The sequence below is a fragment of the Equus asinus genome, chromosome 13, assembly GCF_041296235.1.
Source record: "Equus asinus isolate D_3611 breed Donkey chromosome 13, EquAss-T2T_v2, whole genome shotgun sequence".
Lineage (NCBI taxonomy): Eukaryota > Metazoa > Chordata > Mammalia > Perissodactyla > Equidae > Equus > Equus asinus.
In genome coordinates this window covers 42,757,829-42,782,276 of record NC_091802.1, presented here as the reverse complement: position 1 = coordinate 42,782,276, position 24,448 = coordinate 42,757,829, and the positions used below count along the sequence as shown (strand labels likewise).

General features: G+C 51.5%; 1 protein-coding gene across 13 annotated transcripts; it reads right to left on the bottom strand.

Moving 5' to 3' along the window:
- Window positions 1-6,389: 6,389 nt before the first annotated feature.
- On the bottom strand, window positions 6,390-21,854 carry CD300LG (CD300 molecule like family member g). 13 transcript variants are annotated; one of them, XR_001399344.3, is made up of 9 exons: window positions 21,675-21,854; window positions 20,386-20,721; window positions 17,698-17,799; window positions 16,671-16,956; window positions 15,295-15,407; window positions 13,864-13,916; window positions 9,906-10,025; window positions 9,617-9,698; window positions 8,101-9,406 (listed from the first exon to the last, which is right to left on the bottom strand). XR_001399344.3 is itself a non-coding variant. In XM_014849321.3 (8 exons), exons 1-8 carry the CDS (start codon window positions 21,715-21,717, stop codon window positions 9,293-9,295), a joined length of 1,167 nt encoding a protein of 388 aa, XP_014704807.1. In that variant the 5' UTR covers window positions 21,718-21,854; the 3' UTR covers window positions 8,101-9,292. The 13 variants fall into 13 exon arrangements, 12 of the variants coding, with proteins under 12 accessions (XP_070339426.1, XP_044602138.1, XP_014704807.1 ...); XM_014849321.3 differs by lacking the exon at window positions 9,617-9,698; XM_014849326.3 differs by lacking the exon at window positions 9,617-9,698 and having other exon boundaries at window positions 16,671-16,752; window positions 21,675-21,831.
- Window positions 21,855-24,448: the final 2,594 nt, after the last annotated feature.

Below are 24,448 nucleotides of genomic sequence, written 5' to 3'. Positions count from 1 at the left end.
GTGTGTCAAATCCTTCAGGGTTAAGGGGTCAGCCTTCCTTCCCACCTTGAGTTCTCCCTGGATGCTCGCTGAGGATTCTCAGGAGGGGCCTTTGGCTGTGCCCTTCTCGCTGTGACAACCCAATGTGGAACTGACCCCTTTCCTTCAATCCCCCAAAGCATCTGCTCACACAGGGACGAGCGTGGGACTGACTTCACTAGTGATTTGGAGGCAGCCATAGGGGCTTATGTCACCCACCTAACCGCTCTGATGAGAATTCAGAATCGAATATTAAACACCCCAATCTGAAAAGCCCCCTGATCGTTCCTAGCACAGAGAATGTTTCCCTGGTCCTCTTTTCTCCCTGGGTCTCCCTGCCTCCCTCCATATTGCTGGGCCCTCTCCTGTTCTCTTCTCTCATTTCTGCACAACCCTCTTCCCATTTCCTGGGACTCCCCTGGAAACTCAGTATTTCTTTACCGTGCCGAGCAACTCTGCGCTTGTACCTTTGGCTCTCAATCCTGGCTGCACATGAGAATCGCCGAGGGGTTAAAAAAACTGCAACTGCCTGGACCCAGTCAGGAGTTCCAGAAAGGCTAACTGCTGTCACTAAGAACCATAACATCTCCGCAGCTTGACACCTTTATTATTCACGTCTTGCTCACGTCACAACTGATGGGGATTGGGTGGCACCCCTAGCAGTGACTCAGGGATCTTGCCTCCTTCCATCTTGTGACACCACCATCTTTAATGAGCAGGCTCCACAGGTGTCATGGAGGAAGAACAGAGAGTAGGAAATTGCTCAGGGATTTTATGAGCTAGGCCTGTCTGCCCATGTCCATTGGCCAGAACCTAGTCACGTGGCTCTATATTCCTGCCAGGGAGTCTGGGAAATGTAGTCTTCTTGGTGCTCAGGAAAGGAAACAGGATCTAGCCAGTCTCTGCCAGACTGGGAGTGAAGCCTGGGAAACCCTATGGTTTCAAAGCTTCCCATGTAATTCTAATGTGTAGCCTAGTTTGCTGACCACTGCTTGTCTGTTCCGACCGTACCCTCAGGGTGGGGCAAATTTCCTCTTAGCCCCAAATTGTCATCAAGGTATCTTCCTAATAAAGACGATTGAATTTCTAAGAGGAATTGTGCTACCGGTTGTTTGTTGTTGTTGTTTTAATCCCTTTTCTCTCCTGGCACAGTAGCATGTGGTTAGAAGGGCAGAATGGATTCTTATTATAGTTGGGAAAACTGACCTAGAGAGCTGAAGGGCTTTGTCCAATGCCACGCAGAAAGTCATTGGCAGAGCTGGAACCAGATCCCCAGAATCCCGGCTCTCAGTCTGGGGCTCCCCATCCCCCTCCCATGCTGCCTCCCAGAGATGGACGGGGATTGACTGGAAGCCCTGGTGGGAGTGCAGCTGGGGAAGAAAGCACCACTGGAGGAGGACCGTGGGCTAAGAAAGGGACTATGAGGGAAAGTGGGGGCCACCTTGCCATCCCCAGATTCAGCTCTTCAAGAGATCCAGGCGCCACCAGTGGTTGAAGTATCACAGTCTGAAGCCGCCTGGCACCGGCCCACCTCCCTCAGGGCTGGGTTTGGTGGTGACCACAGACCTCTGGGAAGGACACGAGCAGCCGTGCAAGAGAGCAGGGAGGACCATCTAGCTTGTTCCATTGATCGATTTATCTAACCTAATTGCTATTATCAAAGTTTTAATGATTTAGAAATTTCTCTCTTTTACGATCTGCTAAGAAAAATTTCCAAATACTGTCTTGATCAATGATTTTTTCTTAGTCATGCCTTCTTGTTTATTCTGGAAGGTGCACTCTAGGATCATTTTGTCCGAGGACATCCTCTTCCTATCGGGGTCTTGACTGGAATTGCATTAAATTGGTCCATTAATTTGGGAAGAACTAGGACTCTGCAGCGCTCAATCTTCCCCTCCATGACCACGGTCTGCCTCTCCATGGACGCCGCTCCTTTGAGCCCAGGGTCCCCCCACTACCTGTCTGCCAAGCAGCGCTGTTCAGACTGACGTGTTCTCTGATCAGCAGCAATGTGATAAAAAAGACAGGACAGTGCCTTCCTCATAAAACAAAATTCATTCCTCTTAAAGAACTTTATCCCAAGGTTCTCTCTCCTACCCCTACTTTTGGGGTTAAAATGGTCTTCCTTTTATAAAAGAGCTGTGATGTTAGATTTTTTTCTTGTTTCTAAATGTATAAGTTGACAAAATATAGTCTGGAAATTTTGTGGATCTGCAAAATCTCAAAGTTTGGATTAGATCTCTCAGTAAGTTTAATCACACAGGTGCTCTGTGTTTGGTTGGGTATTTTGTATTGGGGTTGCTATTGTGAACAGGGTCATTTTTTTCTATTATGTCTTCTAATACATCATCCAGTTCCTTGAAAAATTATGGCATGGAAACTTAAGCATTCATTCAACAACCATCTGCTGAGCCCCTTTGAACGAGGCAAAGTCCCTACATCCAGAGGCCCAGAGACAAACAGAGCAAATGGAAGATGGTCTTGATCAGGACACCATAATGAGAGGCTGTAATGGGAGCACCAGGCAGCGGAGTGTGGTAGTGGTGCCACGCGCTGGTCTGTGGACCGTTTCATCTGTGGCAATATGAGAAAACTAAGAACAGTGCAGAAAGTTATCATCAAGCTGAATACGTTTACTTTTGAGGATTATCCTTTATTCCGATATAGTGCTTGTAAATTTTATTCGATTGCATGCTGGTGTAAGTAATACTCCATTATTTTTCTAACTTGAATCAAATCTTTCCCTGAACCCCTGCTCATCAGAGTGGAAAGAGGTACAATCTCAGTCCTGTTTTGGGGGCTTCTTCCCTTCCCTGGAGTCACATGAACGTCTAAAGGGCTTACACGGTGCCTGGACAACGGGAGTCAGGGGTTCTGGTTCAGGCAGAGCAGTGAACAAGGCTCCTTGTGCTTTTAAACAATGAGAGCCTATGTGAAACAATTTTTATTGTGTTGCTGGGCTTGTGGGAAGGAAAATTTCCAAGAGGCCACAAAACAAAACGACCCTCATAAGCATGGTGAGTGGACAGGAAAGGTGCAGTAGCCCTAGAGGCAAATGCCAATATTAGCATCACATTTGGAACATTAAGTAGGAAGCCAGGAGCCAGGTGAGGTGACCTGAGATTCTGTAACTAGGGAGCTGGGAGGGGGCTAATCTGACCCTAAGTTGCTGTCACGTCCTGGACTCTGACAGAAGCAAATGCAAATCTTCTCTGGAGGAAGGTATCCTCAACATCAGCCCCTAGATTTTCCATAGATTAAGATCATCCAAACTTGAGCTCACAGAGTGAGATCATGAAATACAAAGAAAAAACACCGTGAGTGATAGTCAACATGAACAATAACATGTTTGTATCTCCAAGGACTTTTGATATTAGGCACAAAACGTAAACTAACTATGTACCTGTAAAATGTTTAATGAAATAAAAGATGGCATTACAAAAATTAACAAGCAACAAGACACTGGAATGACTAGTCAGGTTTGAAAGAGAACCACCTAGAACTCTTGGAAATAAAAAAATATAATGATTAAAATAAAAACTAAATTTGGGGGTTTAACAGTAAATTAAACAAAACTGAAAAGAGATTAGTGAACCAGAAAGTTGCTCCCCTGAGGATGGTCCTTGGACTAGCAGCATCATCAGCCCTGAGAAATGCAGACTCTCAGGCCCCACCCACAACTACTGAGTCAGAATCTGCAGTTTAACAAGATTCCCTAGTGATTCATAGGCATATTTGGGTTTGAGAAGTACTAAACTAGAAGATAGAATTGAAGAAGTTATACGGAACGTAGAACAGAGCGATGAAAAGGGAAATGTGAGAGAGGTTAAGAGATATGGCAGCTATAAAGAGGAGGTCTAAAAAAAAATTTAATCCTGGTCAATGGGGAGATTAAAAAAGAATAAAGTGCAGAAAACATTTGAGGAGAATTTCCTAGAACTGATGAAAGGCATGAATCCACATATACAATAATTTACACCAAACAAGAAAAATAAAAAGTTTACAGCCAGTAGTGAAACTGCAGAATGCCAAGACAAATGGAAAAGCAATCTGAGAAGATGACAAGTCACAACAATCAGTCTGATGGCAGACTTCTCACTAGCAACACCTAAACGGAGAAGGCAGAACAGGAACACAGGTATCTCCAGAATGCTGAGAGAGAATGGATGTCAACCTAGAATTGGACACCCAGCAAAAATCTTTCAAGAATGTTGATGAGGTAAAGAGATTTTCAGGGGCCGGCCCTGCGGCCAAGTGGTTAAGTTCGCACACTCCACTTCAGTGGCCCAGGGTTTCGCTGGTTCGGATCCTGGGCAAGGATAGGGCACTGCTCATCAAGCCATGCTGAGGCGGCATCCCACATGCCCCAACTAGAAGGACCAACAACTAAAAATACACAACTATGTACTGGGGGGCTTTGGAGAGAAAAGCAGAAAAAAAAGAAAAAAAGATTGGCAACGGTTGTTAGCTCAGGTGCCAATCTTTTTTAAAAAAAGATTTTCAGATAAAAATGGATTGAGTTTACCACCAACAGAGCTTTTAAAAAAGAAAATCTGAAATGTAAGAATCTAAGCAAGTGCTGTCTGTGTGAAAGAGCAATTAACAATAATGTCTAATTTGTACTTTCCCACAAAGAAAACTCTAGGCCCAGATGCCATCACTGATGAATTCTACTAAAGAGATAAAGAAGAAATATTAACAATTCTACACAAACTCTTCCATAAAATTGAAGAGGAAAGAATAATTCCCAACTTACCCTGATATCAAAGCCAGACACCTTAAAACAAGAAAACTCCGTATCAATATTCCTCACGACCAAGTCAAGTTAACCCCAGGATACAAGGTTGGTTTATTATTAGAAAATCAAAGAATGGAGTCATATTTATAGATTTAAAAAAAACCCCAAACATATAATCATCTCAATAGGTGTAGAAAAATCATTGACATAATTAACATCTATTCCTGATTTTTAAAAAAGCTCTCAGTAAACCAGGAATAGAAAGGAATTTTCTCAACCTGAGAAAAGACATCTATGAAAAACCTACAGATAACATTGTATTTAATGGTGAGAAACAGTGCCTTCCCCCTAAGATCAGGGACAAGGAAAGAATGTCTGCTTTCACCATCTCTTTTTAACATTCTTCTGGAGGTTTTAGCTAATGCAAAAAGACCAGAAAAAGAAATAAAAGGCATCCAGATTGAAAGGAAGAAATAATTCTGTCTATTCATAGATTATGCAATTGTCTATGCAGAAAATTCTATGGAATCTACAAAAAAAAAAAGCTACTAGAACTAGGAAATGAGTTTGGCAAGATTGCAGGATACTGTTACCACAAATGGGGTTCTCCTACTGATGTGCATAAAAAAGCCAATTAATTACTGCATCAGCATTTTTTTTTCTTTGGTGAGGAAGATTGTCGCTGAGCTAACATCTGTGCCAATCTTCCTCTATTTTGTATGTGCAACACCGCCACAGCATGGCTTGGTGAGCGGTGTGTAGATCCGTGCTTGGGATGCAAACTCACGAACCCTGGGCTTTCAAGGCAGAGCCTGCAAACTTAACCACTGTGCCACTGGGCGGCCCCAAGGCATCAGCTTTTGGGAAGACAAATCAGCTTTATTCTGCAAGATCGATTTGCAGGGAGACAGGGGGCATGTGCCCTCAGATCTCTCTCCCCAATCCAGGGCTTGGGGCACAATTTATAGGATGAAGGGCAGAGCAGTCTGAAGTGTGGAGATGCACGATTGGAGGTAAGAAGTGAGGAAACTGATGATCTGTGCAAGTGTAGTCAAGCTTCATGCCCCTTCATAGGACGCATGTTCACAAAACAGCAGTATTACCATGATCTGAGGGGGAGTTTTTAGTTCCTTGATCTCAAAAAGGTCACCTATTGAGCATTTGCGCAGGCCCAGGGGAGGGGTTGGTAGCCTCAACCAGCCTGAACTGGACAAGGGGTCTCAGTTGCTGAAAAACGCCTCCTAATCACTCTGTTGATAAGATGCCGTCAGCTGAGCTGGTCCTGGAGGACCGGCGGTTACAGTACAAGATCCACACACGAAAGCAATTGTATTTCTATATGCTAGCAACGAACAATCAGAAATTGAATTTTAAAAAGTAATACCATTTACAATAGCATCAAAAAAATATGAAAAACCCAGGGGTAAATCTGACAAAAGATGTCGTGGACCTACACACTGAAACTATAAAGTATTGCCAAGAGGAATTAAAGAAGACCTAAATAAATAAAGAGTTATACTGTGTTCACGGATTACAAGAATCAATATTGTTAAGATGTCAGTTCTCCTCAGATTCATCTGTGTATTCAATATAATCCCAATGAAAATCCCAGCGAGCTTTTTTTGGGGTACAAATTGATAAGACCATGTGGTCCATTCAAGACGGGCAGACCTGCTGCTTCTGCACCAGGCTTGGGGGACCCCACTCTCTGATCCAGCCCCTTAGAGCCCCTCCCAGTGCAGGTGCCTGTCACATTCTCAAAGGGCTACAGATGGAGAGCACGTCCTTCTCACTTTGGGGCAGGTCCCCAAAGCACAGCACACCGCCTTGCACTCTTAGGGGCTTTCCAACTTCTCTGCTTCTGTCTTCTCTTCCACTACGAGCCACAACCTCCTGGATGAATTAGAAAATCTGTCCTCAATGGGCTTCAGTAGATTAGGATCATAACATCCAATTCTTCATGGAGGGGTAGGGTGGGGAAGAGAGAGCTCGAATCATTCATTTTTCCTATCAATAATCCCTTTTGGTGATAAAACGTTTCTTTTAGAGAAACAAATGGGAGGATAAAGAATAGTTTATAATGACTGTCATATTTAATATCCCAATTTGGCAAAACTAAATGTTAGCAACTCTTTGATGTTCCCCTAGTTTTTTCTGAAGTTTTACCTCTCAGCAAGTCCCCAAACGGGAAATGCTTCCTCTCAGGATGGGCGGTGAGCAGTGACTTGTTACATTGTTGAAGGGGATTGAACAGAATCTCACACATCTACAGAGGGCAGAGCGGAATATTTTGGTGTACAAACATAGAACAAAGTGTATCAAGACAGGGGACTTTGAAGTGGCAACTGGTAAGGAAGTGGTCCTTTCCAACTGCCTGGTGGGCGGAGCTGGGTGGGCACCACGGCCGTGGTGGGAGCAGGGGAGTCTCGGAATGATTCCTGAGTGTCTGATAAACCCACAGAAACTTGGAATCCCGCGGACGCCAATCCCAGGTTGCTTTGGAGAGAGCTCTGCCTCACAAAAGACATCCATCTGTTTAGTGGGCCCTTGGTCTGAGAGTGGGCAAGAGGTGGACTGGAGTGACCTGGCTGACCACCTCGGGTCCCCAGGAAGCCCTGGCTGCAGGACGGACGGATGGACGGGCTGAGAGGGCAGGAGGATTCTTCCCTTTCTAGGTCGTCTTTCCCAAAGTTCTCACCAGCCTCCAGCCGAGGGATTTCTCAAGGGGGAAGTCTGCTTTGGGTGAACTTTTGGGGTCTGAGACCACCTGAAACTTGTTGCTCTCTACCCCCCCAACATCTGGGCACACACTGTGCCCAGATCCTGGGCAGAGCCCCAGAGCTCAGATCCGGGGGCTCCCTCTTCAGGCAGAGAAGGTAAGTGGAGCTCGCCCCTCCAGGGGCGTCGGGCACTGCCTGGCACCTTCTGGTGAGCTTCCTTCGCTTCATCAGACCGGCTCCCCCTCGTCCAGCTCTCCCAGCCCCCTGGTGTCCCCTTGCGGGGGCATTCCTCAGTGGTTTCTCCTGCCACACCAACAGGGACAGGTGTAGAGGCTGCTGGGGACTTGGAGAAACACTGACTGAAAAGCCCTGGTGGGAATGAAATTGGTTCTGCCGTTTGGGAAAGCTTTCAGCAGTGGGTCTCAGTAACTTCAAAAAGGTTCCCGCCCTGGGGCCTGGCACTTGCACATTCCCGAATCCTCCTCAAAGAAACCTCCAAATGCGGACAAAGCCTGGGCAAAGGTTCACCGTGCTGTTAGCTACAATAGCAAAAATAGAAACAAGTTAAGTATCTAGTCAGAGAGAACTGACATAAGTTGAAGAAACATTACACAGCGACAAACATTTAATTTATAATAGATTTATAAAAACATGGATAAATGCTTATGATATAATAGTTAAGTGAAAAAAAGCAGGATACAAAGTTGTACATACAAAATATTTGTAAAAGAACACCAGCAAACGACGGGAGGGGAAAAGACTGGAAGGAAATACAACAAAATGCAGTGAGGATTGTCCGGGCGACGGCGAGACCATGGCTGACTTTTCTCCTCTTCTATCTTTCTAAGTTTTGTATACTGAGCAACCCCCCTTTTCACTTTTTAAAGAAAATAGAAAAAGAAAAAATAGTAGTTCTGTAATTCTAACCCCTCACTCCCACCCTGTCTCCAGAGAGCCTGAGTCAGGGTCACGTTCAGGTTCCCCTTAGGTTCCTGCCCTGTCCCCTCTCTCCTGCCCCTCCTGGATTCACCCCTTCTGGTGTGCCCCTGCCCTGGGTCTGGACTCAGGCAGGCCCTGGAAAGCCCCCAGCTGGCACATGGTGTCGTGGGCACAGCAACCCCTACAGGGGGCAGGTGGGAGACCCCACACACAAAGTGTAGATTCAAAGCTGGAGGGACCTGAGCGTTCAACAGGGCCACTGCTTCTCTAACTCGAGTATTCGAATCACTGGGCTCTTGTTAGAAATGCAGAGTCCTGGGCCCAGGAATCACATTTTTCACCAGCTTCCTGAAGGACTGGGATGCAGGTGGTTCACAGCCACGCTTCAGGAAATCAGAACCCAGTCCAACGCCAGCACGCTCCCTCCTCCCCAGCTTATGCAGGAGAAAGCGGTGCTGAGGCTGAGGAGGGAAGGAAGGGAGGAGAAGGTGGGGTGGAGTGGGGGGGAGGCATGTTGCTGGGCACCCAGGCCCTCGGGATTTCCTGCAGCAGATACAAGCCCAGACCAGCTCTCCTGAGCCCTGCCTGGCCCTGGTGACAGTCTAGGTCCAGCGGCTGCAAGCCCTGCCCAGGGATGTGAACACATTGGGGAGGTGCCAGTCTCTGCTGGAACTGTGAGGCCACCACTGAGGGCTCCACGGCCCACAAAGGCTCCCAGGTCAGGCTGGGGCATGCAGGAGGCGGGCCTGGGGAGGGGGAGGGGGAGCCCTGGAGTCTGGCAGGTGAACTCTGAAGCTGTAGCAGAAAGCTTATTAGAGTCGGTGCAAATCCAGCCATTCAGCTTCACAGCAGGCCTGGCCTGGAGGGCATTCTGTGGCTAGACCGAGATGAACTTGGAGAAGTCAAGCTCCTCCTCAGACAAGTGGAGGGGAGGCCCTGGGATCGTGGCCCCCTCTGGGTCCCGGGAAGAGGCTTCAGCTTCCTCTGAAGTCTGTAAAGACAACAGTGGGGGTTGAGAAGCCGAGCTGAGGGGTCTCCAGGTAGCTGCTGGGTCCACCTCAGCCTTTTCCACTGTCTGGGCCTGTGTTCATCTAAGCAGCACAAGAACTAACAAGTTCTCCTCCCCAGAACCCCCAGGCTTTGACTCATGCCCACCTCCCCTCCATCCATCCCCTGAGAGAGCATCCTCATGGCCTCATACCAGGTTCTGGCTGCAGATGTTGGAATCCTGCCAGCCCAGAGCTCTTTAAGCTGTGACTCCTGACAAGCTATTCAAGAATTTTCTGGATCAGGGAAAAAGAGGAGGTAAAGTCAACAGCCCTGGTTTCCCGAGCGAAATGGCCCAAGCCTATGGTTGTGGCGGGGCAGGTGGGTGGACGCAGGGCAGCGGAGTTTGGGGAGCGGATGCTGAGGAAGGAGGTCCCCACTTCCCTGCATTGTCAGAGGAGCCGGGCTAGGTGACTCTGGGCTCCCAGGGCCCTCTGTCCCACCTGGCTTAGGCACCCGATGTCCCTGCAGGGACTGGAGGAGGGCTGGGGGCTGGCTCGAGGCCCAGCAGGCCCTGCAGTGTTGATCTTGGCGCACTCCTGGACCCAGCAGTTCTCCAGCGGCTGAAACAGAGATGGGTCAGAACAGCCCATTCTTGGGCCGGCCCCGTGGCCGAGTGGTTAAGTTCCAGCGCCCTGCTTTGGCGGCCCAGGGTTTTGCCGGTTCGGATCCTGGGCGTGGACATGGTACCGCTCATCAGGCCATGCTGAGGTGACATCCCACATGCCACAACTAGAAGGACTCACAACTAAAAAATACACAACTATGTACTAGGGGGGCTTTGGGAGAAAAAGGAAAAATAAAATCTTTAAAAAACAAAAACGAAAACAGAAAAAACTGCCCGTTCTTGGCAGTAGGGATGGTCTGTGAGTGGAACCAGAGGAGGGAAATGTAGCACGGGGTGGAGGGGAGGAAGCAGGGCTGCGGGGCCAGAGTCCTCAGGTCCAGTTTCCTGGTCTCAGGGGATCTTGGACAAGCCGCCTAACCTCTCTGAGGCTCGGCTTCCTCAGAGGTCAAATGGGGATACGACTTTTCCCCTCAGGGTTGTAATGAATATTCATGATAATGTTTTATCACTCAACAACTGGGAACCCCTGGAATGATTTTTTTGGATCATTTGTTTTCATTATTGTTCATTCTTGTTATTTCTATCCTTTAAGCAGAAAGAATGCACAGGCTGCATGTTCTTTCTAACAAGCCTGGAGACAGCAAAGTCGGATGCCTCAAAGATTCATGAATAACAAACAACACAGGAAGAATTCTTAAGACATCATCAGTCTGAGCAACTCCTCCTTGATCAGATGAGGAAACTGAAGCCCAGGGAAGAGACGTGGGTAGTCCAGAGTGAGCGGGGAAGCCCATCTCCAGCCCCGGCCCCCGCTGCCCCAACCGGTCCTCAGCTCAGAAAGCCAGGCCCCTCCACCCCCTCCTTCCTTGTCCTAGCATCTGGGCAGAGCAGAGGTGGGAGCTGGTGGAGGCCCAAGGCAAGCCTCCCAAGGGCACAGCTGTCCTCAGGTGCCCTGGCCAGCAAATCCCATGGCCCGATGGGCACTGAAGTCAAAGAAAGAAGCTCCCACTTTCTGGACACCTAGAGGTGTCTCACCTCACTCACCCCTAACCACAACCCTGTGAGATGGGAAACTGAGGCTCAGAGAGGTGATATAACTTGCCAGAAGTGACACAGCTGGCGAGCAGCTGAGCTGGGCCTTGTATTCATGACCATTTGACCTTAGACCCAAGCTCTTTTCCCATACTATGCTGCCATCCTGGCAGGGCACGCTGCACACTTCTCTTTATCTCCTTGTCCCTTGTCATGGGCCCCCTGCTTCTGTCAATACCCTTGCTGCAGGTGTTGGGGGCAGAGGTGGCTGTTTGAGTCATCTCTGGTGACACCTGCAGTCTTACAAGATAAAAATCAGAGCAGAATTCCTCGAATGAGAAATGACTGGGGGGATGCGGGGACAAAGGAATGGGGGAAGAGGAATGGAGATTTCACAAATGCCGTCACCTATGGTGACAAGTGCCTCACCTATGGTGAGGACATGGCAGAGCTGGGCTGGACCAGAGGACCCCCGACATCAAGTCCACTTCCTACGAATCCCATATCTACAGCTTTGTGATTCAGTCGAAACCCACACTGCTGACCACCGGCAGCCACGGAAGTGTCACCCACTCAAGGATGGCTGAATCTGAGGAAGGAACCTCACGGCACAGAGACCAAACCACACATGTAGGCAGCGGCCAGGACCACTGCCCTGCGTCCACTGTGGGTCTCGATCTCTCGTTGGTTCCTCTGCCACGCCGTGGACAACCGGAGGCATTTTCTGGGGTGATGGGTACTCGAGATATACATGAGAACCTCTGCTTCTGGACACTAGAAAATAGTAGCGAAGATGCCACAGGGAAGCCTGGAGAAGCTGGGGTGTGTCCTGCCCCAAGCCCCGCTCTCCCACCTGGGCCATTCCAGGAGTCAGGGCCCAGGCCACCCCACGCCCACGGCCCCAGGATGGGCCTTCTCCTGAGTCTGGGGAGACTCTTGGGCCGAGGAGTTGGTTGCAGCCCTCAGACCCCTTGCTCTTGGATGTGGGGGGGCAGGAGCACAGGGCACTGAGGCCACCCCGCAGACCTCAGTGAGTTTTCCTAGTTCTGCCTCTTTCAGGCTGGGTCTCTATGGGCAAGTTACTTATCCTCTCTGAGCCTCTATATGGTATTTTCTAAGAAGGGGGAAATAATTACACCTGGCTCATGCAGGGGTGATGAAGATTTAATGACCTATGGAAAGCCCCTGGCACACAGTAGGTGTTCAAGAAAAGGGTGAAAGGAGCACTTCTAGCAATGGCTCTCTGGGGAAGGAAAATGCTGGTCTGACCCCTAACGCTTCCCTCTGAGTTTTCACACCCCCTGGGGCTCTCTGGCAGAGCATCCCCTTCCCTCTTTGACCTGAATGTGGGCAAAGAAAACCCCAAACGCGTTCAGTTCTGCCTCCAGACTCTGCTAAAAACTGCAGAGAAGCCAAAAGGGAAATAAACCAAAGAAAAGCAAAACCTCTCAGCCAGCCACATTCACAGGGTCTTCCCCTGACCCCCTCCATCCTTCCCCAACAAGGGGCTGCCCCCCCAGCCCCTCTTCCCGCTGGCCCTGTGCCCTTTCCTGGCCCTCCCACAGGGCACTGGCCTCAGGCCCTCTTGTCCTCCCCACTGCCATGGATGCTCTCCCTCCTTCCCCAGACCCTCTTGTGGAGTGGGGTGGGGTGAGCCCCAGGCTGCATAGACAGGAGGCCGTGCTCTGGCGGTGGCAGTGGCATTGCCGGGACCTTTCCCACCATTGGCCTTGTGGAGCTTCCTGAGCCAAGGTCCAGCACCACGTTCCCACCCCAGCCCATCCCTAGGGGATGGGGCCTGAGTCTTTTGTCCTCGCTGGCGCCAGGAAAGGAGAGGTAGTCCTCTTTTCCTGTGCTCACATTTAAGGAAATCAGAGTGGAGGCATCTCAGTAAACAGCCAAGGGAGGAGAGGAGGGCTGGAGGTGGGGGGGGGGGGGAGGCGGTGCAGGTGGGGGGGCGGGGGGGTGCAGGTGGGCTAGCTCCCTGAGTGTGATTCTGCAGCCCTCCCTGTAGGAGCACCGTGTGTGGAGGGACAGTCTCTCTTTGTGGGGTCAGGGAAGGGCCCTGCAGTAGGCAGGCTCCCCTGTCCAGGAAGATGGGTACAGGAACTCACATTCTTTCTGCCCCCTGGTCCCCAGAGTGTCACCCTTGGCCTGGGTCTCAGGGCAGCCACACCACCTTGGTCTCAGAGCAGAGGAAAGCTCAAAGAAAACATTAGGGTGTTCTGGAAAGAAGAGAGATGAGAGTCGAGAAATCTGGCTCCTGCTCTCTATTTCGGCTAGCACCTGCTGTGTGGGCTTGGGTAAGACTTTTACCCTCTCTGGGCTCTGTTTCCTCTTCTGCAAAAGCAGACTAGAGTCTGAAGTTGTCATACTCTGGTGTGCTGTCAGAATCCCTGGGGGCTGTGTTTAAAATTCACGTTCCTGGGCCCCCCGAGAGGTTTCTGTTAGGATTGGCATGAAGGAGGCCCCTGCCAGGTGATCTGAAGGAGGGTTTGCACCAAATCTAGAGGAAGTCTGACTAGATGATGTCAAAGGCCTCCCCTGGATCCAGCTCTGATGTTCTCCAATGGGCAGAGGGCGCTGGGCCTGGGGAGGAGCCCTGCCTGGCACCTGCTGGGAAGCTGGGGTGATGGAGGGGACTCTGCTGGCTCACAGCCTGAAGGGCTGGTCTCGGGGCTCACACAGACTCCCCAGAGGTGGGAAACAAGCCAGGCCTTGAGGTCAGTGGTGGAGGACCAGGCAGGGAGCGGCAGGGGGGGGCCCAGGAGCCTGCCTTCCAGCCCCGCCTCCATCCTTACCGAGTGTGGCAGGTGCACCTTCTCCATCCTCTGTGTCTCAGTGGCCAGTTGAGCTGAAAGAGACGGGAAGCCGCACCTTGAAGCCAAGGGCAGCCAGGAGTAGCCTGCAGCTGCTCCCACAGAAGAGGAGCGGCCCGTGCACCTGGGCTTCCCCGAGGGAGGTGGCAGGCAGTCTGGGCAGGGTAGCCCCTTTCAGCTGGGACCCTTGGCAATGACCCAGCCTTTGGGATCAGTACACGGAACCCCCCTGTGGGGCAGAAACCAGCTGGGGACGTAATTCTGTGCACTAGGTCGTTGCTTCTTAAAACTCAGGGTGCATACAGGACCCTGGGAAATTCTATTAAAATGCAGATTCTAATTCAGTAGGTGGGGGGTGGGACCTGAGAGTCTGCATTTCTAACGGGCTATTAGGGGATGTCACTCCTGCTGGCTGGGGACCACAATTTGAGAGGCAAGGTGCTAAGAGGCTCTGAGGCGACGGGAACGCTCCCATGCTGTGTCCTCCCTGACTCTCTGAGGGAGCCTGGGGACATTGGTAAAGCCGACAGTTCTTCCCAGGGGTCACACAGGGAGGAGTCGGGAGGCAGGCCCAGGATCCCCCCACGGCCACCGCACTGGGACAACATTGCCAACTTGCAAAGTGCATTCACACACATCTTCCTGGCGCCTCTGATTCCTAGCTGTGCAAACACAGGGCAAGCTACTCAGCTGCTCTGTGCCTCAGTTTCTTCCCCTGTAAAATGGGGGAACTTGTAATAAGTAGTTCCTAACTAACTCCACAGTATGGAGATTAAAGGAGATAGAAGCACTGTAAGCCACCCAACAATGCTTGGCCCGTCGTGGCTGCTATTACTGTTATTTCTGTTAATGCTCTTAATCTGTGCTGTCCAGCACAGGCATCACGAGCCGTGCCCAGCCACGGAGCACTGGAAAGTGACTACTCTGAATGACACCAGGTTTCCAAGGAAAAACATGAATGTAGAATGTGTATTATTAATATTTTTATATTTATTCCCTGTTGAAATGATAATGTTTTGGATATATTGTGTTAAATAAAGTACATATTAGGACTAACGTCACCAGTTTCTTTTCACTTTTTTTTCATGTGACTACTGGAGAATTTTAAATTACATATGTGGCCCGTACTCTATTTCTGTTGCACCCATATCTGAGGAAGACTGAGGCTCAGGGAAGTGAGGTGATCTGCCCAAGGTCACATAGCTCAAAAGTGGCAGAGCTGGGATTTGAACACAAGCCTTGAAAGGGACTGAGAAGCTCTAGAAACCCAGCAGCAGATGTGGGGCCATGATGTCTGTCCTGCTCAAGTTCAAGTCCTCGGTCCTGTGCTCTTCCCTATAGTCAGCCCTCAGGCAAGGAGTTGGACCTGCAGTGGCCCAGACCCTCCCACGCCCTCCCGTCTGCCCTGCTCACCTTCCTTCCTCCGCCGGAGCAGGTACCTGCCGAGGGCGGCCAGGCCTGCGGTCAGCAGAAGGCTCAGCAGCACCAGGACTGGGGCCAAGATGCGGACCATGGGGATGGACACCCTGCGGGAGGGACGGAAGGAGCCCGGTGGCTGTCACCAGACATCAGTGGCACGTCGTGCACCTCGGCATTCTCATTCTGAGTCCCAGCCATGTCCCTTGTCTTCCCAAGGAGATCAGAGGGCACCAGGGACCACAACGCCTGGTCGGTCCCAATGGAAGGGACCTCAGCCCCCATCGCCAACCCCAGGAGACACTTTCGGCCGGGTCTGAACTTGCCAGCAGCTACCTGGATGTCAGCACCCGAGCACGGTTATATATACAACCCCCTAGAGCCAACCCTGCAGGCTGGGACTCCAGGTGGGTAAGAAAGAAAATTTTCTTATGTCGACTGAAAGGAAGAGTCTGGGTAAAGGTTAATTAAGGGAGTTTATTTGATAACGCAAGTGAGGAGTTTGAACCCCGGGAAACAATTCAACAGCGTATTCTGAGGACCTGCTCTGAGGCGTGTGAGTCTAAGTGCAGCTGCGACTCTTGCACAAACAGCGCACACGCAGGGAAGAGGGCAGGACAAATGCCTTACAACCAGAGTTCATAATGTCAAAAAAGAGAGAGGACATCCGGGCTTTTCTCTGGATTATACACGGAAGGTACACAAACAAGAATGTCTTGGTTGTACATCAAACAAGGTCAGAGATGCCGACGTCTACATGTGGGGGAGGCAAGGCCCAGGGCTGTTGATTAGTCCCTCGGTCTCTAAGAAACTCCCCCGGGAAATGTGTGCGCCAGCTACCCTTTGTTTCTTCCTGTGGGGGGTCTGTCCCGCTGGTGTCTTCGGTCATGAGGTGAGGGGCTGCAAGGTCATTTGATGCAGGCTTCTGAGGCTGTGTCTCGGGACAGCACAGACGTTGTCGTGCTGACTCTAAGCCTCTCCAGTTTGCTTGCTATGTTCGCCCGTTAGACCAGGGAGAGGGTCCCACATATGCTTGGCACCAGGTCCAGTGCAAAGTGGACAGGCGAAAGCTACTGAACTGGGTGGCTGTCTCTGAAGCGGAAGCAGGGAGAGAGGTGGGAACTGCGGCTGCGGTGGACCCCTCACCGTGGTGGGCCTGTGTGTCCAGCAACGGGGCCACTGGTCCCTGAGTGTAGGCCGTCCCCGACTCGAGGGCCCTGCTGAGGGGGACGGGGACAGAGTCTGCCCTCTGTGCTACGAGCTGTGGCCACGACCAGAAGCCGTGTTTGCCCGGAGGAAGGAGTGTCAGGTTTCTATTTGCTCAAAGGCACCTTGTGGTTTGGGGATGGCCCGAAAGGAGACCAAGGGCTCACCTGGACTTGGAGCTGCGGCTGCTGGGAACAAGACTGGTCTCTGCCGAGGTGGAGTCCAGCTGCGTGGCTGGGCGGGAGGTCCCTGCATGAGGAGAGGTGGCTTCGTGAGGAGGGGTCCCCGTGAACGGAGAGGTCACTGCGTGAGGAGAGGTCCCTGTGTACGGAGCGGGTCCCGCGTACAGGGAGGCTTGCGTGTGCCTGGACGCGGAGGTCCCTGTGAACGGAGAGGCCTCGGCCCCTGTCTTCTGCTTGGCTGTGGTGACTGTCGGGTGGAGACCAGGAGAAGCTACAAGTCCAAAAGCAGTGCCTCAGCACCTTCCCTGACCCTTGAATCCCAGCCTCCCCAGACCTCTGACCCTTGACCTCTGAACCCTAGGCTCCCTGAGAATAATGTCTCAGAACATTTGCAGCTAGAAGACACCCCAGGAAGCAAACAGAGGCCTAGATGAAGCCATTTGAAGGGAGCAGGCCACCCCTCAGGCTCGCCCCAGGCCTCTGCAGAGCTTCCAGCCCCTTTTCGGGCCGGCAGCCTGTTCTCTCTGCCAGGAGACGCAATCACCCCCACCTCCATGATCCATTCCAGGGACCACTAAGCAGACACCTTCCTGCCCCCCCTACAGTCCCAGCCAACTGGCACCTCTGCCCTCACCGGAAGGTCCTCATGTCACCATCACATGCCCACTCACCACCTAGGCCTCAGGAAGGGCTGAGCTCCTTCAACAGCCATGGGGTTGGCAGGGCAGGGTGGCAGGGACCAGTCCAGAGGCCAGAGCCCAAGGCCTAGCCTCTCCTCTCTCCCCTCAGACCCCAGGGGGAGCACACAGAGCATAGACTGGGTCTACTTTCCAGCTCTGCTGCTTCCTGTGTGACCTTGAGCAAGTGGCCCAACCCGTCTGAGCCTCCGGTTCCTCGGCTGAGAGTCCAACTCCAGGATGTGAGGGCCATAAAGTGTCTGGCACCAGGCAGGCATTCACTGGATGTTTCTTTAAAAAAGAGCAGAGGAGGGGCAGGGAAACCATTCACTCACTCAATTCTGGGGGCTGCGTTTGCCAGGTTTTTGCCTTGGGCTGGAGGCTCCTTGTGGCAAGAGGCTGGAAGGAGGGCGTGGGGGAGGGAAGACAGCAGGGACCTAGAGGAAGGAGAGAGGCTGGTCTCAGGGGAGACAGGATCACTGCTCTGAGCCAGATTTCCTGTCCTGGGAGCAGCCAGCGCTTTCGCACCCCCACCTCTGCTCAGAGCATCGCCTCTTCTCTCCCCAGCCACTCAGGAGCCACGGACAGGAGATTCCAGCTGATTCTTCCCCTTCTGCAGTCCCCTTGGCTTCCTGCTTAGCTCAGACCTTCTGCCTCCCTTGTCCTCTAACTGCCCACCCGCCTGCCCTTTCTATGCCACCTTCACACCAATGCCAGCTCTGTCTCTGAAATACATCTTGGATCGCATCGCTCCCTGCTTCAGAACAGCCAGTGGCTCCCCAGTGCCTATAAGTGAAGTTCCAACTTTTTAGCGTGCCTTTCAAACTCAGACTTCAACCCACCTTGTCAGCTTCACCTCTTCCCCATCCGGTGCGCCAGCCATACGCAGTCGGCTCTATTCCCAATGAAGTGAGCTTCCAGCCCGCTTCCACGACTCTGACATACTGTTCCTCTGTGTGCGATGCTTTTCCTTTCCATCTCTGCCTAACACACTTCGTTCTGTCCTTCGGGGCCAGCTCACAAGTCAACTCCTCCCTAACGCCTTCCCCAGAAGGCGCAAATCCCTGTCCTTTGTGTGCCCACAGTACCCTGTGCACCGTCAAGGCAGCTGATACCCAGTGATGCTGCAACAGGTCGTTTCCTGGGTCTCCCTACTAGGCTGGGACCCCTCAAAGGCAAAACGCCTATTCTCTGTGCCCAGTGCAGTGGGCGGAAATCCCGTGTGGCCAAATCCCCAGGAGCCACCGAGCTCCGGGCTCCCCCATGTCCATCAGTCGGCCCCTTCTGCCTTCATGCCCTCACACTCTCCCGCTCCCTGCCACTCTCTCTTGTGATACCAGGCCAGTTCTTCTCCAACGTTTCTGAGTAAATGATCAAATCTTCTGCAGATAAAGAGTATTTATTTTTTCTTTTCCAATCTTTATACTTCTTTACCTTGCCATATTTCATTGCCTAGGGCCTCCAGGCAATGGTGAACAAAAGAAATGATAGTGGGTCCTCTGGTCTTGTTCTGACCTTCCTAGAAATTCTTCTAACGTTTCCCCAGACTCAATGGTGTGCTGGAGACGGCTCACGCTGGCTCGGGAGAGCTGAGCATTCACTTCTCAGGGATTTGGGGAGCCAGTTGTTAAATTGTTAGTAGCTGGAAATTGGCCAAGCCAGGGGCATTTACAGCACAGAAATTGGCAGGCACTACAAGTCAGAGTTTCCTCTGCCAGTGGCTAAACATTTTTAGCCTTCTTTATTTTCAAAACCCCAACTGTCATCAGAGAGAGGTCCACAAGGTCTGATACAGGAGGATAATATAATTCTGCAGATATTATACATAAATAAATGATTATAAATGAGGGTGAGAATAAAAACAGGAGAGCCGAAAATATAGGTCAAATTGATCACACTAGGTAAAAATGAGGTCTGAATACTGATAAGAACTGGAAGAGATCATAGAATCTTGTAAATAATGGAGAACAAGTTCAATGTGTTTTTGGTGCTGCTGTTATTACTTGCTGAGTTTATCTTTATTTCCTTAAATTAAAATGAAGACCCACGGCTGACGGGGACCTGGCAGTGGGGATGGGCCTGGGGATGGGATGAATCCGAGCGATGGGGCCAGGAGAGGGACAGAGCAGACACCAATGCCTGAAGGGACCTGCATTCGAATCCCGGCTCCACCACTTCCTGCCGGGGGATTAGAGGAAAATCATTTCATCTCTTGGAGCCTTGGTTTCCCATCTGTGAAGTGGGACACAAAGACTGACCTCGCCCTCACTGGCCGGCAGACTCGGGCTGCCCATTCCCCTGGGCCCTCTCTGGCTTCCTTCTCCTCTGCTCAGCAGGTCCAGGTGGGATTCTGGGCACCCAGAGAGGGGCTCCAGCCCCAGCCCGGGCCCCATGGCTCCAGCCCCAGCCCCCTAGTGTCCCTGAGCCCCACAAGCCCCTCCGAGGCTGGTCCCCAGGCACTGCTCGCACCTGCCCTCGGGACTTGAAGATCTGGGGAAGGGGAGGCCAGAAGGGAGAGCCGAGGCCACAGCAGAATGAGGCCAGTGTGGCCATGGCTTAGGTGACACTGTGGAGCGGGTCCCAGAGCCACTGATGGTGGGCCGAGCCTGAGGAATCACTCAGGAATCTCTCTGACCCCAGGGAGGGAGTCTTTCTATTCTGTGGCGTGTCCATCTTGTCCCCAGCCCATGGCAATCTCTCTCCCCCATGTGGGCAGAGAGGAAAGGCCCTGAGCATGAAGGAGACAGGTCTGTGTTCAATCCTGCTCTGCTACCTACTGTGACCTTGGGCAGCAGGAGTGACAGAGCAGCCGAGGCTCGGGTGACACTGTCTGTGCCCCCGATGCTGCTGAGCACTGGACCTCTGCCATCTCACCGAGTCCTCCAGACCCCTGATGAGGTTGGCGCGAGCATTACGCCCCCTTGCGACGGGGAAACCGAGTCCAGCAGTGATTACCCACCCACACTCCCTCCTCCCGTCTGCATCTCCTGTCCCCCAGCCCGGGAAGGAGAGACATGTGTTACCTGGAAGGACACGCAGAGACACCAAGAAACTCCAATCAAAGCCCAGTCTTGAGACCCCACACCAGTACTTCCCGGCATCCTGCAGGGTGAGGTTCCTCAGGGTCACGGTGAGCGTGAGCTCCTTGGGGCTGTCCCAGACGGACACCCTGCCTGCCGTCCTCTCTTGGCCATCTTCCTCCGCATAGATAGTGCCTGAGCAGCGGGAGATCAGGAGACCGCCCTCCCTGCACCAGTATTTCTTGTGCTTCCTCAGCTCCTCCCCGTAGGTGCACTGCAGGGACAAGGTGTCACCTTCAAATCCGCTGATCTCCTTCGGGCCCACCAGGACTCCATAACCTGAAACCACAGCAGGGATGAAGGTCGGAATTCCCTGGATTCAAGTACCAGGGTCAAGACCAGGAGGCACCTCCTGAGTCATCCCCTTCTGGGGGCAGCCCTGTAAGACCTGGTACTCCCTTTCCCCACCAGGGGACCTTGGGACAGAGCTGTGGCTGCTTCCCCAAACCTGGTATGTTGAAGGGAAGCTCTAGATTTAGACAGCCTGGAGTTTGAATCCCAGCACTGCCACTACATAGCTGTGTGACCCTGAGGAAGTTGCTTGACCTCTCTGGACCTCTGAGTTTTCTCATCTATAGATGACGATAATGTCCTATTTCATTGAATTAAGATGCTATCATATGTAAGATCTACCATAATTTTGTATACCACTAACAAAAAACATTTTCGACTGAACAACTGACGTCAGTTATAAGATGCATCCTGATTTTTTATGTTAAAAGGTAAAAAAGAGAGAAAGAAAGAAAGAAAGTAAGAAAGAAAGTAAGAAAGAAAGAAAGAAAAGCAGGCCTGTGAACTGATGAAATGGGATAATTCTGTGTCTCTCAGGGTTGTTGCGAGTGGTATAGCAGAGGTTCAAGAAATATTTGCTGAGTTTAACACGGCAACCATATAGGCGTGTCTGGTGGGCTCCAGGCTTGGTGCAGGATAGGGAAAGGACGAGGGAGGTAAAGCTTCTCTCTCAGCCACCCAGCCCCGAAGGGGTTGGTACCCATGGGTCTGGGAGAAGATCTGGCTCTGGATTCCAGAAACAGCAAGTGGCGGCCCCTCTGAGGGCTGAGGACCAGTGGGGTGGGGTGAAGCCTGCGAGGAGCCCGCAGCGGGGCTGGGTCACACCAGAGCGCGTTGGGGAAAGAAAACGTTGGTTCAGGAGGTCCTCTCTCTGTGGACCCGAGGGGCGAGCTCGGGGATGAGCCCCACATCCCTCCACCACTCCCCCTGCTCCATCTCACCTGGGAGCACGAGGCAGCCCCACAGCAGGACCAGGGGCCGCATGGTGGGCGCTGGACCCGCGGAGCACACGCCGGGAACTGGGAGCTCCTCGCTGGGCCGCGCGGCTTTGACTTCCTCCAGATGTGCCCGATCAGGACGAGGAAGGGAGGGGAGGCGCCTCTGCCTTCCCTTTCCTTACAGCCCCGCGGCTCACCTCCCCCTCCCCGCCCTAAAACCCTCCTAAGCGCCCCTCTCAAAGCCGCGCCCCTCCAGGGGGTCTTAACCATCCCGCCAGCCGAGCGCCCTGCGGGGTCTGTGTGTAGCATTCTGGGAGTCCATGAATTTGGATGTGAAAAAATTACATATTGACTTTCACTACCCTTTAAAAATTACATATTGACTATAGCATTTATCTTTTCCTTCTGAGTGTTAGCTACGCCTGTCACCAATAAAAAATTACAGACACTGACACATCAAGTTGTCGCCCATAGCTCGAAATATCAAGTGTGCTCCTTAGTGCTCGGAAAATAGTTACCGGACGCACCACTAGAGCTGGTTATTTAAAGCGCTAATGAAGCACGTTTCTTACTATGTTACACAATTATAAATATTTTGATAACCACTTCAATATTATTGGTTTTCTCTTAAGTGTATGTATTTCATTTCGTATATTTAAAAGACCATTGCTCTGAAAGGGGGTCCATAAGTTTTCTCAGACTGCCCAAGCGGTCAATGGTCCAAAGGTTAGGGGCCCCTGCAGCCGTGACCCCTGCGCCCTGGTTCCCCAGCGCCTCCCGGAGGGCGACGTACCGCCCTTGGCCACAGGGCGGCGGTGCAGGCGGAGGTGAGGACGGCTGTAGGGCTGGGCCGAGCGGGGTGCCGGAGCCGCCGGCAGGCGGCGCTGCAAGGCCGGTCTCTGCACGCGCGCGGAGCTGACTCGGCCTTTAAAAAACCGGAATTCCAGGTTTTCCAGCGCAGAATTGAACGCTCCTTGAAAGGAACAAAACAAACACGCGCGCTAGGGGGAGCCCGGACACATCATTTTCAAGAATAGTTCCGTCGGGTTTTTTCTGATGGCAAAGTTCATAAAGGTTGGAAGCAAAATTTTACGCAATACAGAAAGGCAAAAAAAAAAAAGATAAAAAAGAGTGGGAACGTTTCCTGTCATTCCCATTCTCCCTTAGAAAACCAGTTTGGCACATATGCTTCCATGTGCACAGCTGGAATTGTACCCACCTGGCGGGTTAGTGTTTGAAGCGTTAACTGAGGGGTTCTGGGAGGGGAGACTGTGATTCTGGTGACATGAGGAGATGCGTTTTGATTTCGCAGTGACTGGGGGGCGCTGCTGGCTTTGAATGGGCAGGAACAGAGATTCACGTTGCTGAAAACCCTGTGACAATGATCTCAGCCCAGGTCCTGACCCCGCGCACACGTACACACTACAAAAGGATATTGGTTTTTGCAGTTTTAAAAACACAGATTAAAATAATATTTATTCTAGCGTTCGATAGTATATTTCTGTGCTTTCTTTTTTTTTGTCCTTTTACAGAATAATTTCTGATCTTACTTTTCTTAAATCCTAACTTATTTATTATAAGCAGGGCAAGCATCTGACACTTCATTAGATTTTCTAGTGTCACGGGGTCTGAGCACTGACATTTTGAAATATGTGGTATTTGGCTGCAAGCTGTTTTCCTTTTATTTTCCTCTCTATTACAGCTCAAGTATTATATTGTGATTTTTAAAAATTAAGTGTGTGAGAAGGCATATTATTTATGATTGTCATTTCAGGAGAATAAAGGAAGTGTTACCAAAAATTTTATTTTATTTTATTATGACTTTTTTCTGTGAGGAAGATTGGCTCTGAGCTAAAATCTGTTGCCAATCATCCTCTATTTTGTATGTGGGATGCTGCCACAGAGTGGCTTGATGAGTGGTGTAGGTCTGCACCCGGGATCCAAACCAGCAAATGCCGGGCTGCCAAAGCGGAGTGTGTGAACTTAACCACCACACCACTGGGCAGGCCCCCAAAATTTTATTTTTAGGAAGAGGGTGTTGGGTCTGCTGTGCATCAACCCTGCCCTCTTCTTGCACACTGTGAGGTCCTTCCCTCTGCCCCTGAGCCCCAAACCCAGCGGGAGCTAGGCCTGAGGACCCCTGCTCCTACTGCAAGGGGTGTGTGGGGGCAATGGATAGCTCCCCACCGCCGTGGGTTTGGGGATCTGCGTGGAGAGGACACTTGTGTCCTGCTTCCTGTCCAGGATAGTGGGAGGTGCCCTGCCATCACAGGACGGGAGAGCACATAGGATGGGGGCAAAAGGCTCCTGGCCCAGTGGGCTTGTGGCAGCCTCATCACATCCGCCTGACATGCGTGTGCCCAGGAGAGGCTTGGCTGTGCCTGGAGGCCCACGGCTGGGATGAGGGGCTGGACAGCGGACATGGGGAGGAAGAAACAGCCACACCAGAGCCCAGAGGAAGCCGGAGAACCCAGCGGATGCTAGCACGGCAGGCAGTGACGAAGGCTGCCCCTGCTGCTCTAGGCTCCAATGCTTACTAAAGACCTCCAGGACTGAGAACCCCCTTAGGGAGAAGGGAGGGTCGGGCAGAACTCTAAAGAGACTGTTTACTCCACTCATCTAAGAAAACATGGACTGAAACTTAAGTCCCAGCTGCAGGGTAGGGTTTAGAAAGGTCTGTTAACAGGACAGACAAAATCTGGCCAAAAAAGGGCCAGCTGGACAGGTGCCACTTAGTCACCCCAGTCCAATTTCTCTCTGGTTTGGACTTGCTTGAA

Excerpts from the sequence above, each read along its gene's own strand:
- CD300LG (XM_014849321.3), bottom strand. The coding sequence starts at position 21,717 with ATGCGGCCCCTGGTCCTGCTGTGGGGCTGCCTCGTGCTCCCAG. Across the intron at positions 20,722-21,674 it reads GGGCTGCCTCGTGCTCCCAG|GTTATGGAGTCCTGGTGGGC; the intron begins GTGAGATGGAGC and ends CTGTGGTTTCAG. Across the intron at positions 10,026-13,863 it reads AGGTGCACCTGCCACACTCG|CCGCTGGAGAACTGCTGGGT; the intron begins GTAAGGATGGAG and ends TCTCTGTTTCAG.